General features: G+C 44.7%; 2 protein-coding genes across 3 annotated transcripts; both read right to left on the bottom strand.

The window, feature by feature from the left end:
* On the bottom strand, nucleotides 1–5,003 carry LOC130515739 (26S proteasome regulatory subunit 4). Its single transcript, XM_057016199.1, has 11 exons — nucleotides 4,968–5,003; nucleotides 4,467–4,520; nucleotides 4,139–4,235; nucleotides 3,841–3,965; nucleotides 3,576–3,761; nucleotides 3,273–3,401; nucleotides 3,094–3,190; nucleotides 1,796–1,985; nucleotides 1,254–1,405; nucleotides 703–857; nucleotides 1–295 (listed from the first exon to the last, which is right to left on the bottom strand). Exons 1-11 carry the CDS (start codon nucleotides 4,968–4,970, stop codon nucleotides 161–163), a joined length of 1,323 nt encoding a protein of 440 aa, XP_056872179.1. The 5' UTR covers nucleotides 4,971–5,003; the 3' UTR covers nucleotides 1–160.
* Nucleotides 5,004–7,868: 2,865 nt separating this feature from the next.
* LOC130515740 (potassium channel subfamily K member 13-like) lies at nucleotides 7,869–13,416 on the bottom strand. Of its 2 annotated transcripts, XM_057016202.1 has the most exons (4): nucleotides 12,754–13,416; nucleotides 10,072–10,547; nucleotides 9,760–9,990; nucleotides 7,869–8,726 (listed from the first exon to the last, which is right to left on the bottom strand). In XM_057016202.1, exons 1-4 carry the CDS (start codon nucleotides 13,088–13,090, stop codon nucleotides 8,571–8,573), a joined length of 1,200 nt encoding a protein of 399 aa, XP_056872182.1. In that variant the 5' UTR covers nucleotides 13,091–13,416; the 3' UTR covers nucleotides 7,869–8,570. The 2 variants fall into 2 exon arrangements, with proteins under 2 accessions (XP_056872182.1, XP_056872181.1); XM_057016201.1 differs by having other exon boundaries at nucleotides 9,760–10,547; nucleotides 12,754–13,415.
* Between the last annotated feature and the right edge of the window lie 1,078 nt (nucleotides 13,417–14,494).

Genomic DNA, 14,494 nt, shown 5'->3' with positions numbered 1-14,494 from the left:
CCTTCTACAGACTAACATTTATTTTTCTCTCCTTTTATGCATTGTTTTTACACAGAATGAGGGGGCAGGGTTAAACACATGACATGCAAAATATATCAAAACACTCTCTGGAGGGGCGACGGCTGCTGCCTCCTCCCGCTCATCCACAGACAGGTGTCGGTTAGAGGTAAAGCCCCTCCGGCGTGCCCTCCTGCTTCTTGTATAGTACGTTTTCCTTGGACTTCTTGAAGTCTTCGTTGGTGACTTTCATGCGCCGTTCGCGTAGAGCCATGAGGCCTGCCTCTGTGCAGATGGCCTGGAGGATACAGTTAACCGTCAGATTAGTGTTCCCAAAAAATACAATGACTTAGAAAGATAGAAATCGCTTGCCTGAGAGCTGCCAGGAGGTAAAACCTACTTCCTGATCAACAGGGCTAACAAGTCTATGTGTAGTTATAATGCTGAGGATCAGCTGCGGAACCACAAGACTACTATAAACTTATGTTCTTACATTTATATTTACAGGAGCTGCCATTTTATGGTAGATGCTGTAGTTCTGTTTGAGGCCACAGGGGGGCAATAGAGACCAGAAAGAAGCTGAGGACGAGCGTCTCACCTGTCCAATATGTGATGTTTAAACGTGGATAAAGCTATTCCCACATGCTTCACCAAACTGGCCGTTTGGGAAGGTAGCTCACGATGCAAGGCCAGGCTGACTCTCACCTTTATGTCTGCTCCTGATAGGTCATCCTTGGCCAAGATAAGGTCATCCAGGGTGACATCGTCTGCTACCGTCATGCGGCTGGTGTGGATCTGGAAGATCCTCCTTTTGGTTTTCTCATCCGGCAGCGGAAACTCAATCTTTCGGTCAATTCTCCCTGAAGTGGGGAGGGGGGATTATTATTTTTCTACATGTAATGTAATAAAACATTAGAATTAATAAGCAGAGTGCGCTAATGCAATTAATTCTTTCATACATTATTCATAATGAGAGTAAAGGGGGAAGTTTCTTAGACGGGGACATTTTAAAAGCAACTCATCATCTGGGCCAGCAGTAAGAAACTGGTTCTGGAACGTGAACTACAATCAGCCTCATCAGCCGTGATAAATGTATGAATATGAATAAATGCTGATCTCATCACTTAAGCAACCTCTGACATTAAAATGAGTCATCAGATAAATATCTGACAAAGTGATCTCCTGAGAATGATTACACTGAAATAAGGGTGGGAGGGAATGACTGGGCATGATTCAACAGCGCCCTGCAGACCAACCGGGTCTGATGAGGGCCGGGTCCAGCGTCTCTATCCGATTGGTCGCCATGATGACTTTAACGTCTCCCCGTGAGTCGAAGCCATCGAGCTGGTTGAGCAGCTCCAACATGGTCCTCTGGATCTCCCGCTCTCCACCAGAGTTGGAGTCATACCTGGAGAACACAGAAACCTTTACCCGAAGAGCTTATGGAACTCACTGTGTTCCGACCCACTTCACTGATGCGTTCACTGCCTTTGCCATACTCGGTTAACAGCAAGGCTACTTCTACAGAACACCCACTGCCAAACAAGTCCATGCAAAACCAAAAAGTTCAGCAGAGAACATCTGACAGTGCAATAAAGAGATTTTTAAAAATAGAAGCAGCCTGTTAGGAGTTGCTGAACCTCAGCAGTCGGCGTGTTGTTGTGTGAAGACTATAAATACAAGCAGCATATTAAAGCTGCTCACACCTCGTCAGCCCTCACATCCAAACACCATCCCAGACGCCTCAACAGTCTGCTGGCGCTCTCTCTCACGCCGCTTCTGAAACAGCTCGAACTACCTTTTGGTGCCGATGGCGTCGATCTCGTCAATGAAAACAATGGAGGGCGCGTGCTCCTCTGCCACCCGGAAGAGCTCCCGCACCAGCTTGGGCCCGTCTCCCAGGTACTTCTGGATCAGCTCTGAGCCCACCACACGCAGGAAGGTGGCTGAAGTCTGGTTGGCCACAGCTTTGGCGAGCAGCGTCTTGCCTGCATGTAGCAACAGTTGGGTTAATTCTGCCTGGATTTCCAACAGAACAACAACACATCTGGTTTATTTTCTATAAATGGAATGTGAAATTTGAAGTCTGAAACATTACCGGTGTCCCTAAAAAGATTCTCTAAAAAAGGTCAGACTGTTCTCTCAACCCTATAAAAGCTGCCTCATCTTGAAACATTGCCCCCACCAACACACAAATGTGTTCTTCCATAAAAATATTGTATTTCCCAATCAAAGAAAAATATTGAATGGGTATTCTGAATGCTAATAGCACTGAATGGGATTTTGGAAGCTGCCATTTCATCTGAAAGAGTAGATTTGATGTTATTGCTTTGTGTCTTTTAGAAAACTGTCCAACATTAAAACAGGTTTAAGTAGTGACATTAATGAAAGAAGTCCCTCTCCATCACAGCAGTGGAAGTAAACAGGTATGATTCAGGCTGTGGATGAAGTTTGAAGGGTTTATCGAGAGTGAAGTGCACTCTTCATGGAGGCTCATTCTCATTATGAGCCCAAACAGACGAGCAGCTTTTGGAACATTTGGACGTTCCATTAACAGTCAGCCATTTGTACTGAACGTGCTGCTTCTCATCGAAGCTTATAAATCCTGCCCTTGTTCCTGTAGACAAGCATGAGCGGAACCGAGGATTCCTTTTATAAACTCTGCCTTGATACTAAAGACCCAACGGGTAACAAACAAGCTGGCATAACTACATGAGCGGTGAAATCATTTACTTTGTGGACAATTATACATGTCATTACGGAAGACTGAATGTGAGGAGCTCAGAAACATGGCACTAGCTGTGGATAATGGTTTGCTGATTACCTGCATCACATTATCAAGCAGCAGCTGATGCGTCCGTATTTAACTTGACAGCTCATTTACATGAAGGTTCTGCATGCTGTGAGGACTCTGTTGACTATATTACTGCACAAAACTCACTGTCACTCATACGCAACAGCAGCAGACGGATGGGACAGTTGTAAATCCAAAAGCTGCTAGTTTTGGGAAATTTCATTTTAAGCTTAAGTTCACTTCCTGTTAGCTGTGATAAATAAAGCTGGTTGTTTACTACATTACAGGTTTAAAGCTCTTACCAGTGCCAGGTGGCCCATACAAGATGACCCCTTTAGGAGGCTTAATTCCCATCTCTTCATAATACTCTGGGTGTGTGAGAGGTAACTCCACTGATTCCTGTAAAAAAAATTTAAACTAGTCAGCAACCATCATATATACCAGTTTTTGATCAATTTATTTTAGCACATGTTGTAAATACCTTGATCTCCTGGATTTGATTGTCCAGCCCCCCAATGTCAGCGTAGGTTTCCTGTGGAGCCTTTTCCACCTTCATCACCGTCACTAATGGGTCAGTGTCATCCATCAGCACTCCAATCACTGCATGAACCTATACAGAGCACATCTGATGAGCGAGCCTTCTACACTATCAACAGCAAACAACCCAAATATGTCATGAAAAATCATTAATAGTGCTGTTAGAATTGTCATGCTTTTTTCCTCTTTCAAACAAAGGGTGTCTCCACTAAAATAATGTTTGTTCCACTATCTCAGGGCACTGTACCTTGTGGTTGAGCAGGACAGAGCAGCCAGGCTCCAACAGATCCTTATCCACAAAAGACAGGATGCTGACATAGTGCTCCGATCCCACTGACGTGGAAACAATGGCATGGTTGTCGTCAATGATTTCCTCCAGCGTGCCCACAGACATCGGAGTCCCACGCAGGTCATCCACCTTTGACCTCTCCTCCTTTAGAAGAACGAGAAGAATTAATGTGGCTACAATAATGAGACAAAGTTAGCCATGACGTGTCGAAGCAGTGGCTGACCTCCTGTTTCTCCTCCAGAGGCTTCATCTGCTCCTGATTCCTGATGAACTCCTCCTCCATCAGTAGGTAATCTTTGATTCGCTCCTGTTTCAGCAGCTTGAGGCGGCACTGAGTGTGAGGGGTGACTGAAAACCAAACCAGAAACAGCACATGAGAAGCCCAATTCATTAACCTGTAATACTTGTACAGTTTATCAGAAGCATCATGTAGTCAAGTATGTTGAATGATTTAAAAAAAAATAAAAAAATGCATCATCTCATCTCTAATTTGGTAGATTATACATTTCTAAATTTCTCACCAAGTGGTAGTTTGCTGGCAGCATCAGGTCCTTTAGTTTTCTTCTTTTTCTTGCCAACTCTGGTGGGAATTGGAGGCTCATACTTCTTCTTCTTATCCTTCAATTATAAACCAAATGACAGGTGGGAAAACGGTACACGAGTGACCAAAACAGTGGTTTGTAATAAACACTGCAGTTTTAAAACAGAAGGATGAGAAAGTAAAACAGAGCACCAAAGCAGTCATTTTGAATCAACACATAGATTCTAAAAGCTTATAACAAGTTAATGTCAATATTATTACAAAACGCGGCTAGTTCCGACATTAGCTTGCGGCTGTATCATTCTCACCTTGTCATCCTTCTTGCCTCCTCCAGGACCGTGGCCCCCACTTTGACTTTGACCCTGGAATTATGTACATATTTTAAATGAACAAACAATGAAATAATTACCTAACTATGGCTTGTCTGATTAGCTGTATAGCTCATACTGTATATAATATTCGCTGTAATAACCGAGGACATGCCGGTGTAATCCTAAAATACACTAACAACAATACTGTACACGAAAAATAATACACATTTAAAGAAAGGTTGGACAGTATGGAAATATTTTTTTGCAGATGTTAGACAACGACTCCTGCCAATGAAGGGAAAAAACTGACGTCGCTAGCGAACGGCTAACATAAAACTGTTAATTGTAGCCATCACTTCAAAACCGAAACAGCCCCTGGAATAATTGTAACAGTCCCCGTATCTGTATATTTATAGTCGTGGTTGGATTATTTGGCGAATAATAGCTTTAAATAAACAATTAAAACCGAGCGGCAGGGAAAACTGCTTGCTCACTTACCATTGTTGCCTGTCGCTTGAAAATGACGTCACAGCGGACGGCGACGCGGTGGCGACAAAAATATGCAGCTAAATTCGCGCGACATAAACACTTGTAGGACAACCTCGAGGAATTGTCAGATATTTTAATTTTGAACAGTTTAGCATAAAAGAACCAATGTACAAACTATGCATTTGTCTTTATTTCCTAAGTATTTCCAAAACAGACTTCAGCTGAACCTTTGAACTAAGTCACTCAGTGTATTAAAAGTGTACATGTACTAATTTTATACTTTGGAACCGTCTTCAGTCACTGGAGATTTAAATCAAGCTTTCCAACTGAATTTTATTAACATATATCCCCCCACTGCAGTCGAGTTGCGCACACATTACCCCATTGGGCTAAAATATATCGGTATAAAATAAATCTTCGTTTAACAAATTTGGAAGTAAGCAACTTGTGGTCATTTGCTGCGTGTCCAAGTAGGGAAGATACTTTAATATTTCAAATTGCTCCAGGTTCTTCCTGGGGATCAGAATAGCAATAATATGAGACAAATACAGATCATGCTGTTTGGCTCCAGATGAACAACTTAGCAGCTTGACTGGCAGCCAGGAGGAGTGTGTGAATTACAGTAGTCTCTGTGAATAATTTTGCATTTATAATGTTTTAACACAAGAGAAAGGTCAAGAAATGATTGCATTTGTAAGCTCTATCTTCAGTAAGAACATTAGTATCACAACAGCACCCTCCTGGATGTTAGATTTAAGCGTCTGTTCACTCCAGTCCCTCACAACTGTGTTGATGACAGTATGGATCTATATTTTTTCATGGGTGATAAACAATTAATTCGAACTGAAAAAATAAGTCTTTTCTATTTGAGTCATTTCAGCAGTTAGGAGCTAAACATCTTTTCACAACAGTTTTTTTGTGATTAACTTAATGATGTTAATTGAATAAAGTGTGCTAGCATGAGCCATGTGGGTACAGAATTATAATCTGAGTCTTAATTGGTAGGGTTTCAGTTTTTAATGTGCAGGAACGGCAGCATCATCAAAGTTTGTGTTTCTGAGTGTTCTGACTGAAATAACATTCTGTCTCCATAGCAAAGAGTGAAGGCGGGTTAAGCTATTTTTGTCCATAATTATTCTGTGCACAGTATTAAAATGAGTCACATGTTTGGGGTGTAAGATTATGTCTGTATTACTTCACTACCATTCTGATCTCCTGACTGCATGGCAGCCATATCAGTGATATCAGTTATTGACAGACCTGTACTGGAGGACTTGACTAGGAATTTGCCTTGTCTCAGTTTTTCTGCACTTCAGCTCTCCCCCCTGTGGTTCTCCCCAGCTGTGTGTAGCTCTCCTCATTCTCCTGACCTCCACCCACCTGCTCTGCGTGTGTCATCCGCTCACCTGCCCCACATCATTATCAATCACCTGTGACCTAAAAGCCCAGTCCTTCACACTCTTCTTGGCCAGAGTGATGTTGCAAGGTTGTGGTGGTTTCAGCAGGAATCTTGAGAATTTGGTGTGTTTTGGGATTTCTTTGAGTTGGATTTTGTGTTCCTCGTTTATTAAGCTTTTTTTTTTTTTTTAGATATTTTTTAAACTGAGATCAACAATACAATGTTTCTCTATTGGCTCTTAATGAATGAAAAGTTCAGATTGAAGTTACAAGCAGAGGGGGTGGTAAATGTACGAAAATCTGTTTTTATTATACAATTGTGAATAAGGTGAACATGCAGGAGATTGTATGTTCCAGTGTGCACCAGTGATGTGTTCCATCTCACAATACATAACCTCCTTATGGCAGTATTTGGAGCTCACTGATAATTTAAGCTGAAGATGCAAACTCGTTGCCAAACCATATTAGATTCATAGCAGGATAAATGTGGAGATGACTGCAAATGGAGCAGAGGTGCCAATGACAGTGCACATAACAGAGAACCTATAATAGAGCTGTCAATCATGCTGGATGGTAAACAGCCTGGTTGTGAGCTTGGGGTCTCAGGCTGTGGTGGAGCAATGTTGCCATAGAGTGAGAGCGTTCCTCAGCCTTTCTGTCTGGTATTAGCAGATCCCCTTTGCAGAATACAAACAGGCAGATTTGGCTACTTGGAACTTGCAACTTAGAAATATCACTGATGAGCAAAAATGTTTAGCACAACTCATGCATATTCTTGTGAAGTGAAAGTCCATGCGTACCTTACCCTTCATCCACTCATTCAGCAAAAGCTGAAAAAAGCTAATGGATAATGCAGTTTGCATTAATTGCACCAATTTAACGTGCAATGAATATCTCCAGGGGGAGGATCAGATGAGGTGTATAAACCAGTCAGCAACACTGTAGCTGTTTGTATTTCGCTTCCCTTTCCTCTGCACAAAACAAACAAGTGAATCATTCTGTCTTTGCATGTCTGCATTCAAGCATAACACAGTACGAACCGCCGTCTTTCCCATGATTATATCAACAGACTCATCCTTTGTCTAGTTTAATGCGCTTTCTATGGAAACAAGAGCTACAGAAATCATATCCAACTCATTTAGTCCGCATTAATGCCAACCACCTACAGGCCTGGACAACATCACGGCGTGAAAGTATCTGCGTCTGCGCTTGGATAATGTGCAGCAAATCACAGAGTAAACAGCAGTTTCACCAAATAGGTTTCATCTCAGACTCTGAATACCACCCATTGAGCCGGAGAATCGGGTCTGCTTTGTTTGTAATGAGGTTGTTTGGGGAGATTTGGGCCTCTATTTGTCTACATAATGGAGGAAAACAACGACTGAGGCAGATGCTATTGGGAAAGGAATGTAGTGTAGCCGCACTCGTGAATGATGTGCAGGAGTGAGTCGGCACGAGTCTCTTGCTGTATTTGCATATTCTGCATCAATGGTGATTAATCAGACACAGAACCAAGCGGCAGCAGTTTTATTGAAACTATTTCCCAAGCTGATGTCCTTTACAGTGACAGATAAAAGTACAGCCTGAGGCTTGTTGCAAACTACTACGATGAGCAGTTTGGTGGGAAGGAACATGTAGTGCATCAGGTCGAAAGCTTGAATCCAAGGGCTCCAGGCCGCCTGTTTTTATCACCATGGCAACTGAATTCATCATGGGAGAACATTCCAACACACCAAGCGTGATCCAGATGTGAGACTCCAGCAAAGTATGATTCCTTAATCAATGACAGCAGAAGGGTTCGGTTTCACAGCCTGCTGTCGATGGAAAAGAAGCCAGTCATGAATTCTGGTCTGCACAGAGCTCCGCAGAAAAAACTACATTTGGGGCACAGAGAGCTCCAGGGTTCCATTTTCTATGCATGAGAGCCAGTGTTCACATCTAAGTTTATTTATATTCACAAAACAAGTCAATACCATTGGATTGATAGAGAAGAGGTGATTTGTTAATTTCAAGAAGCAGAAGTGCAAATTTTCTAGAGTAACCAGATTAGATCCTAAGATTTGTGATGACAAAAACATGGCCTGTGTACGTTTTCCTGGCTGCAGTCACCACGTTGACGACATTGTGCATCTGATTGTGTGCTGCAGTGCGAGGAGGCCGTTTCATCTCTGCTTTCATACTGTGTCCTGCATGAAACCACTCATTCCGCCTCTCCTATCTGTCCACGCTCGTCTCTGCAAGGCGGTTGTTCATGATGCCGAGGGCTCCCACCCCTCCAGAGAACCCATTCTGACGCGAGCCGGAGCTGGACTGACGCGGATGCCCGATGGCCATCTCCGAGAGCTGCTTCTGCATAATTGCCAGGTTGACCTGCAGGCGTGAAAGAGACACAAACGAGTCAACAGAGGAGAAAATGCTCAGATTGTAGAGTGTAACGATGCCAGGGTGCCGGGGAGGTCTGATTTCATAGCTGCAGATGGTGTTTCACCTCTGCTTTGGTGCCTCCACTTAACTGAGTAGCCTGAAAATAATCCAGTCAGTCTCGTGACAGTCATAACCATTACATCATCCTCGATGTACCTGGAGGGAACCATACCCTATTTTATCAGAGATTCCTGAAAATTTGTGATCTCTTGCTCCATTTCTATGGGATTCAGTCACAAATTCAACTTCAAGTTAAAACAAAAAAAGATTTTTAGGACTTTTGACAATTCAAGGGCATTAAAAACTACCATAAACAAGAGAAAATATGACCCAAAACTAATTGGAGGAGGGGCTTATGAGCTTTACTACTCCTACCACAGGGGGGCGACAGAGCTGATTTGCCTTCAGCTGCAGTTATAGTAATAAATTGTCTCAAGAGCTTAGTGTCATCTGTTTGGTTTCATTTGCACCTTAATTGTGCCTTCTGCACTTAATTCAATGTTAGAACCCTTAAGTTAATTAATCTGAACTTCAGATCTTTTGATTTCATTTGGGGGACCCTGATCGCACAGGATCTTGACCTTGAACAGTTGATTCTAGCTGAAAACGTGGAACCTTTGGGTGTCTGAGTGGATTTCTAAAGGTGCGATGGTGATGCAGAAAGACCATTAATATTCAGAGGTGTTGTTTAAATTCCACATTTAAGTAATCTGGGGAGCAACAGTGATGCTCCAATGAAAGTTATTTAGAATTGAACCAACAATTTCTTGACCTTAAATGTGAATACATCAACTGTGACATGCCCTATTGGGACTATTGGTAGCAACTGCAAATGCAATCATGGAGTCTTTTGTTCCCCAGAAGCCACCTTAGCTTCTCTGAATCAGGAGAGGGGCTTAAGGACGCCTCTAAACTCCCACTATCACAATCTGTGTTGCATTAAAACATCCCACCGTCTCACAGCTCTGCAGGCTCTCACCTTGTTGGCTGCTAGAAAATCCCTCATGGAGATCATCTCCCCAGACATCCTTCGACCATTGTCAGTCTCGCTATCGTTGACAGCGTCCGTCTCAATGGAGGGGTCTCGACGGGTACGGAGGTGGCCCGGGGCCACCACGTTCCGTCTGGGGTGTCGGTGTGGGTGGTGACCCCTGCTGGTGAAAAAGCAACGGCAGGGCGCCTCGAGCCTCCTGAGGAGCCAGTTGAGGACCTGCTTGATGATGATTGAGATGACGTTGAAGAGCGAGTAGATGCAGCAGACGCCGGTTAGGATGAAAAAGAAATTGCCGACCCTGTAGGCGGCGGTGACGTGGCCTTCGTAGGCAACCCGCTGGCTGCTCACCATGTCCCCAAACCCGATGGTGCTGAAGGCCACGAAGCAGAAATAGAGGGAGTCCAGGTAGCCCCAGCCCTCCGCTGCTGAGTACATGAGAGAGGCACAGCAGGACACCAAGATGGCTGCCACTCCAAGAATGAGCAGGACACAGTAAACTGAAGGCTTCCAGCCTGCCAGATCCCCCCTGTTCCCTCCTCTGCTCCCCCCTGCAACACTCGCCCCACCACCCTGGGGAAGCTGCTGGCCGTTCTGGGGTAGGACGGCTTTGTTGTGGCGTCTCTTGTGGCACGACTTGAGAACCACTGCGATGACGGTGATGACGCGCTCCAGAAAGAGGTTGAAGAAGAGAATGGTGGCGGCACAGCCGAGCAGACCGTAGAACATCAGGAAGACTTTGCCCGGGATGGTGGCAGGAGTGGTCATCCCAAACCCTGCGACAGAGTTTCAGATTCAAGCGGTTTCATGTTTGCCTCCAGCCTACAGCTGCTAAACTCCGCTTATCACGTGTAGCAACAGACGTAACACAACTCTTCTATGTGTGGAACTGTTCTTATATTTCATAATCGTACCCTAGCTGCAGGTAAATAAGGCAGTTTTTGTTTGCAGTTCCTTTTAAAACCGCCCCTATTACCGCTTTCCTCTTCTTCAGAGCAAAAAGAGCGCAAACAACCACCAGGTTGCCATTAGTGACGTCCTCTCGTCTCACTGCATGTCACGCTTTGAGAGCTGAGGTCCAAGCATATTGCTGCAATCAGTGTCAGTTTGCCAAGCATAAGTACCCCCGACTCTGGCCGCTCTGTATCTCGGTGCCTATAATTTGCGCCGTGATTGGAACCCATTTAATATTTTCTACCTGGAAAAGCTGGAGGGTTGTGTATCGCGACAGTGGCCGGAGTGGCCGCTCCGTATCGACCTGGCCTATCTCAGTGGTGTTCACCCTTCATTTAACGCTGAAGCTCAGCCAAGCACGTTCTATTTGCCAGCGTTGCTCTTCTGTTTTATTGCACTGACAACGTTGTTGAATGTTTTAACTCTGTAGCTCGGTCGGCACACTAAAATAATAAAGGCTAAACGCTGCGTGCAAGATATGAACCGCAACCAAGACAGAACTAGCTGTGATTACCTCCACATTACCTTTGATTCTAACTAATGGGGCCGGATACCTTATTCCTTCATTAGCGTTTAGCTTGCTCGTAAGCTATGTCGATGAGTTTATGTTGAAAAAATACACACAAATGTGAGAAAATAGTGTGCTGTGTCTGCAGAGATGGAACGTTTGCTATGGTTACAAGCAGAATATTCTAGCATCAGCGTTGAACTTTCGCAAGAGTTCAAATCACTGTAAGAATATTGGAGAGATAAGCACGTTTAAAAAGTGAAAATCCTCTGTGCACGAGGCCTGAGCTGCAGTGCACTCCTCTGCCAGCTCTTTATTCTACATTATCCTTACTGATGCACTTGGACACCGAGTTCTGTCTGTGACAGACGTGAACTTTCATCATGGAAATCAGGGTCTGTGTGTAATTTCGTTCAGTTCTAGGATTGATGGGTGTAATCATGTTATCTGTTGGCCGCTTGGGTGTTGCCATAGAGATGGAGCTGATTGGAGAAAAAAAAATCTGCATATAGAAAGTCAAAATATTCTCAATTGGCAGCTTAATAACAAGGACTTAACCTTAATTTCTGGGTCCTGTAGAACCGTCCGTCTGCATTGTTGGCCTTCAGCACCTGCTTTAACTTTTTGATCTTTGAGGTCAAAATAAGGAGAAATGGTTACATAAAAGGAAAATGAATTCATTAGTGACCCCACACACATAAATCCAGAGTTGCATGAAGGATTTTGCAGCTTGAGGCCCTGGAATCTATAACTTTATGCATTTATTCCTTAGTAAGATCAGGCTTTAGAAGCATTGACAGTGATATTAAAGCACTTCTATGTGGGCCTGGCAGAACTGAGAGGAGGCTTCAGGTGTTGTGACACTTTCATTTTCCCTTACAAGCCGCATCAGCACCAAGGGAAACTCTTCCAAGGCCTTAGGAGAGAAATTTCAAGCAGTGCTGAGCAGAACGGAATGAAAAACCAATGGAGAATGGGCTCCAACTTGGAGTTTTTTTTCTTTCCAGCTATTGCAAACACGCAGTGTTCAGGTGGACGGAGTCGTTTCAACAGGTCTAATCGGAGGAGCCGTCATCCTAATGGACAGAAGTATACAGAATCCAGGAAAAACATATCGACCTGGGAAGCAGGGCGGCCACCAAACAGGATCAATAGTTTTAAAATCAAGGTGGTTAAGCCTGTTTCTGTCTACTGACAGGGACACAAATAACAGACAAATCTTGGGAAAGTGGACCGTCTGAGCTGATTATTTCCGTCAGGTGCAGCTGAATCATTAAACAGCTTCAAACTGCAACTTAACTCGACTTAAAACTGTTATAAACTGTCCATATTTGGCTTACATGTTTCATTTGTGTAGCCTTACTGAAGATGGATGACCACTAAATAGAAGTCTAAAAGAGAAATAAATGTAACCATTTTCAAAAATACAGCAGATGCTGATATTTATGACCCACCGAACTTATCTTCTAGAATGAGACAGAGCAGCAGCAGTATCATTTTTAAAAATCTCCCCATCTCACCAATAGTTGACACCACCGTTCCCACGAAGTAAAAGGCTCCGGTAAAGTCCCACCGGGGTCTGATGGTGTCCACGCGTATGCCCGCCACGTTCGCCTCCTCGTAGCTCCTCAGGAAGTTGTTGAGCTCCTTCTTGCTCAGGTTGTACTTCTCCTTGAAGAGCTCGAACCTCTGCGCCCAGCGCTCTTTGGCCTCCCGCTCCATGGGCTGCTCCAGCGCGGAGAAGACGGCGGCTCCGCACAGGAGGTAGACGATGATGAAGAGCGCCAGCAGCAGGAACCTGGCGTTATCCTCGTTGAGCGGAGTGGAGCCGCAGCAGCAGCCGCTCCTGCATGCCATTATGTCGCTGTGGTCACCGAGGTGCTGCCGCCCGCCAGGGAGGGACCTGTGGCATCGTGGACTCGGAGAAAAACGCACATCGGAAAAAAGTCCAGTGCAAAACAGTCAGAAACGAGCTGCCCGAGGCTGCGTTTGCTGTCCTTCTATCTGGTCCACATCCAACCTGCGCGTGTGAACGCACCCGCTCCCTCCTCTGTCCATCTCCTCCGGCTGGAATCTTCTATCTGCGCTGCGAAGATGCTGAGAGGAGCTCGGTGGGTCGCGGAGCAACCAGTGGATGCAGCGCGTCGTGCTGCGTCGTGGCTCAGCCTCTCCAGCAGTCTCCTCCCCTGTGCGCGCCTTTTACGCACCGCTGCCTGACGGGCTGAACCTGCCACCGCCGTCCTGCCTCCAGTTCACCTTTTCCCACACCTTTTCCAGGTGTCACAAAAGTCTGTTTACGAGTCCCGAAATGGCCCCAGATCGCCCGCGAGGACCGCCGCCCGGAAGTTTGACTCTGCCGATACGGAACGCGTTTGTACAGCGAGATCAATATCACTTGACCTTTCTGGCTCTCTGATGAGGGATTCGCGGCTGCTGTCTGATGATTACCGGGGGACGAGGCGAGCAAATGTCACCGGCGATCCGCGGCTCCATATAAATAATTCAGCGGAGCGCTGTTTCACTCAGACTCAACCAGAAGTGTGTCAAGATCAAAAGTTCTTGGAGGACGGGATGTGGCCGCGCTGAGGGGAGGGGAGGGGAGGGGGGCAGTGTCAGACGTGATGCACTGGCTTCAGTTGGCCATTGTCTATTCTGATGACCATTTTGAACAATTCTGAGACTTTATTATTTGACTACAGTCGATAATAAACTGTATCACGTGGAGTAATTAGATTTAAATGTATTCACGAGTGTGAGGGTCATCATCATTGTGTTCTATAAACCAGTAGAGGACAGCTCCAGTTGTGTCTCTCTGTAATTACTCTTGTGCAACAGAACAACTGGCTGCCTTTGAACATCCAGCTCATTACCTGGGATTGTTTGTGGTCCCAGCTATCAGGAGAGCAGCTAAAACCTTTTTTAAATGATAATTAGATTTGAGGAGATGGTTTTCAACTATAGTCTGGTTAATGACCCGTTTTCACTACAGAGGAGGTGGACTTGATGGATCAAAAGCTCTAAATGTAGATGAATTATAGCCCGAGGGACAATAGAACCTGAGAAACAGAACACAAAAATGGGGAAAGGAGGAAGTTATTTTGTGAACAATTGAACAATCTGCACCAACACTGAATCCAGACAATTTTGTCAATAATCAGAAAACTTTTGGTGCAGAATGATTCTTAATAAAAGTGATTCCAGCCTAATGTCTCCTGGGTCTCACCTTGGCTCTCCGCTGATTGTTATATTGATATTCTCTTT

Source organism: Takifugu flavidus, chromosome 19 (genome assembly GCF_003711565.1).
Source record: "Takifugu flavidus isolate HTHZ2018 chromosome 19, ASM371156v2, whole genome shotgun sequence".
In the NCBI taxonomy this organism is placed as follows: domain Eukaryota; kingdom Metazoa; phylum Chordata; class Actinopteri; order Tetraodontiformes; family Tetraodontidae; genus Takifugu; species Takifugu flavidus.
Note: the sequence above shows the minus strand (reverse complement) of the source record. Positions and strands in the feature narration are given on the sequence as shown.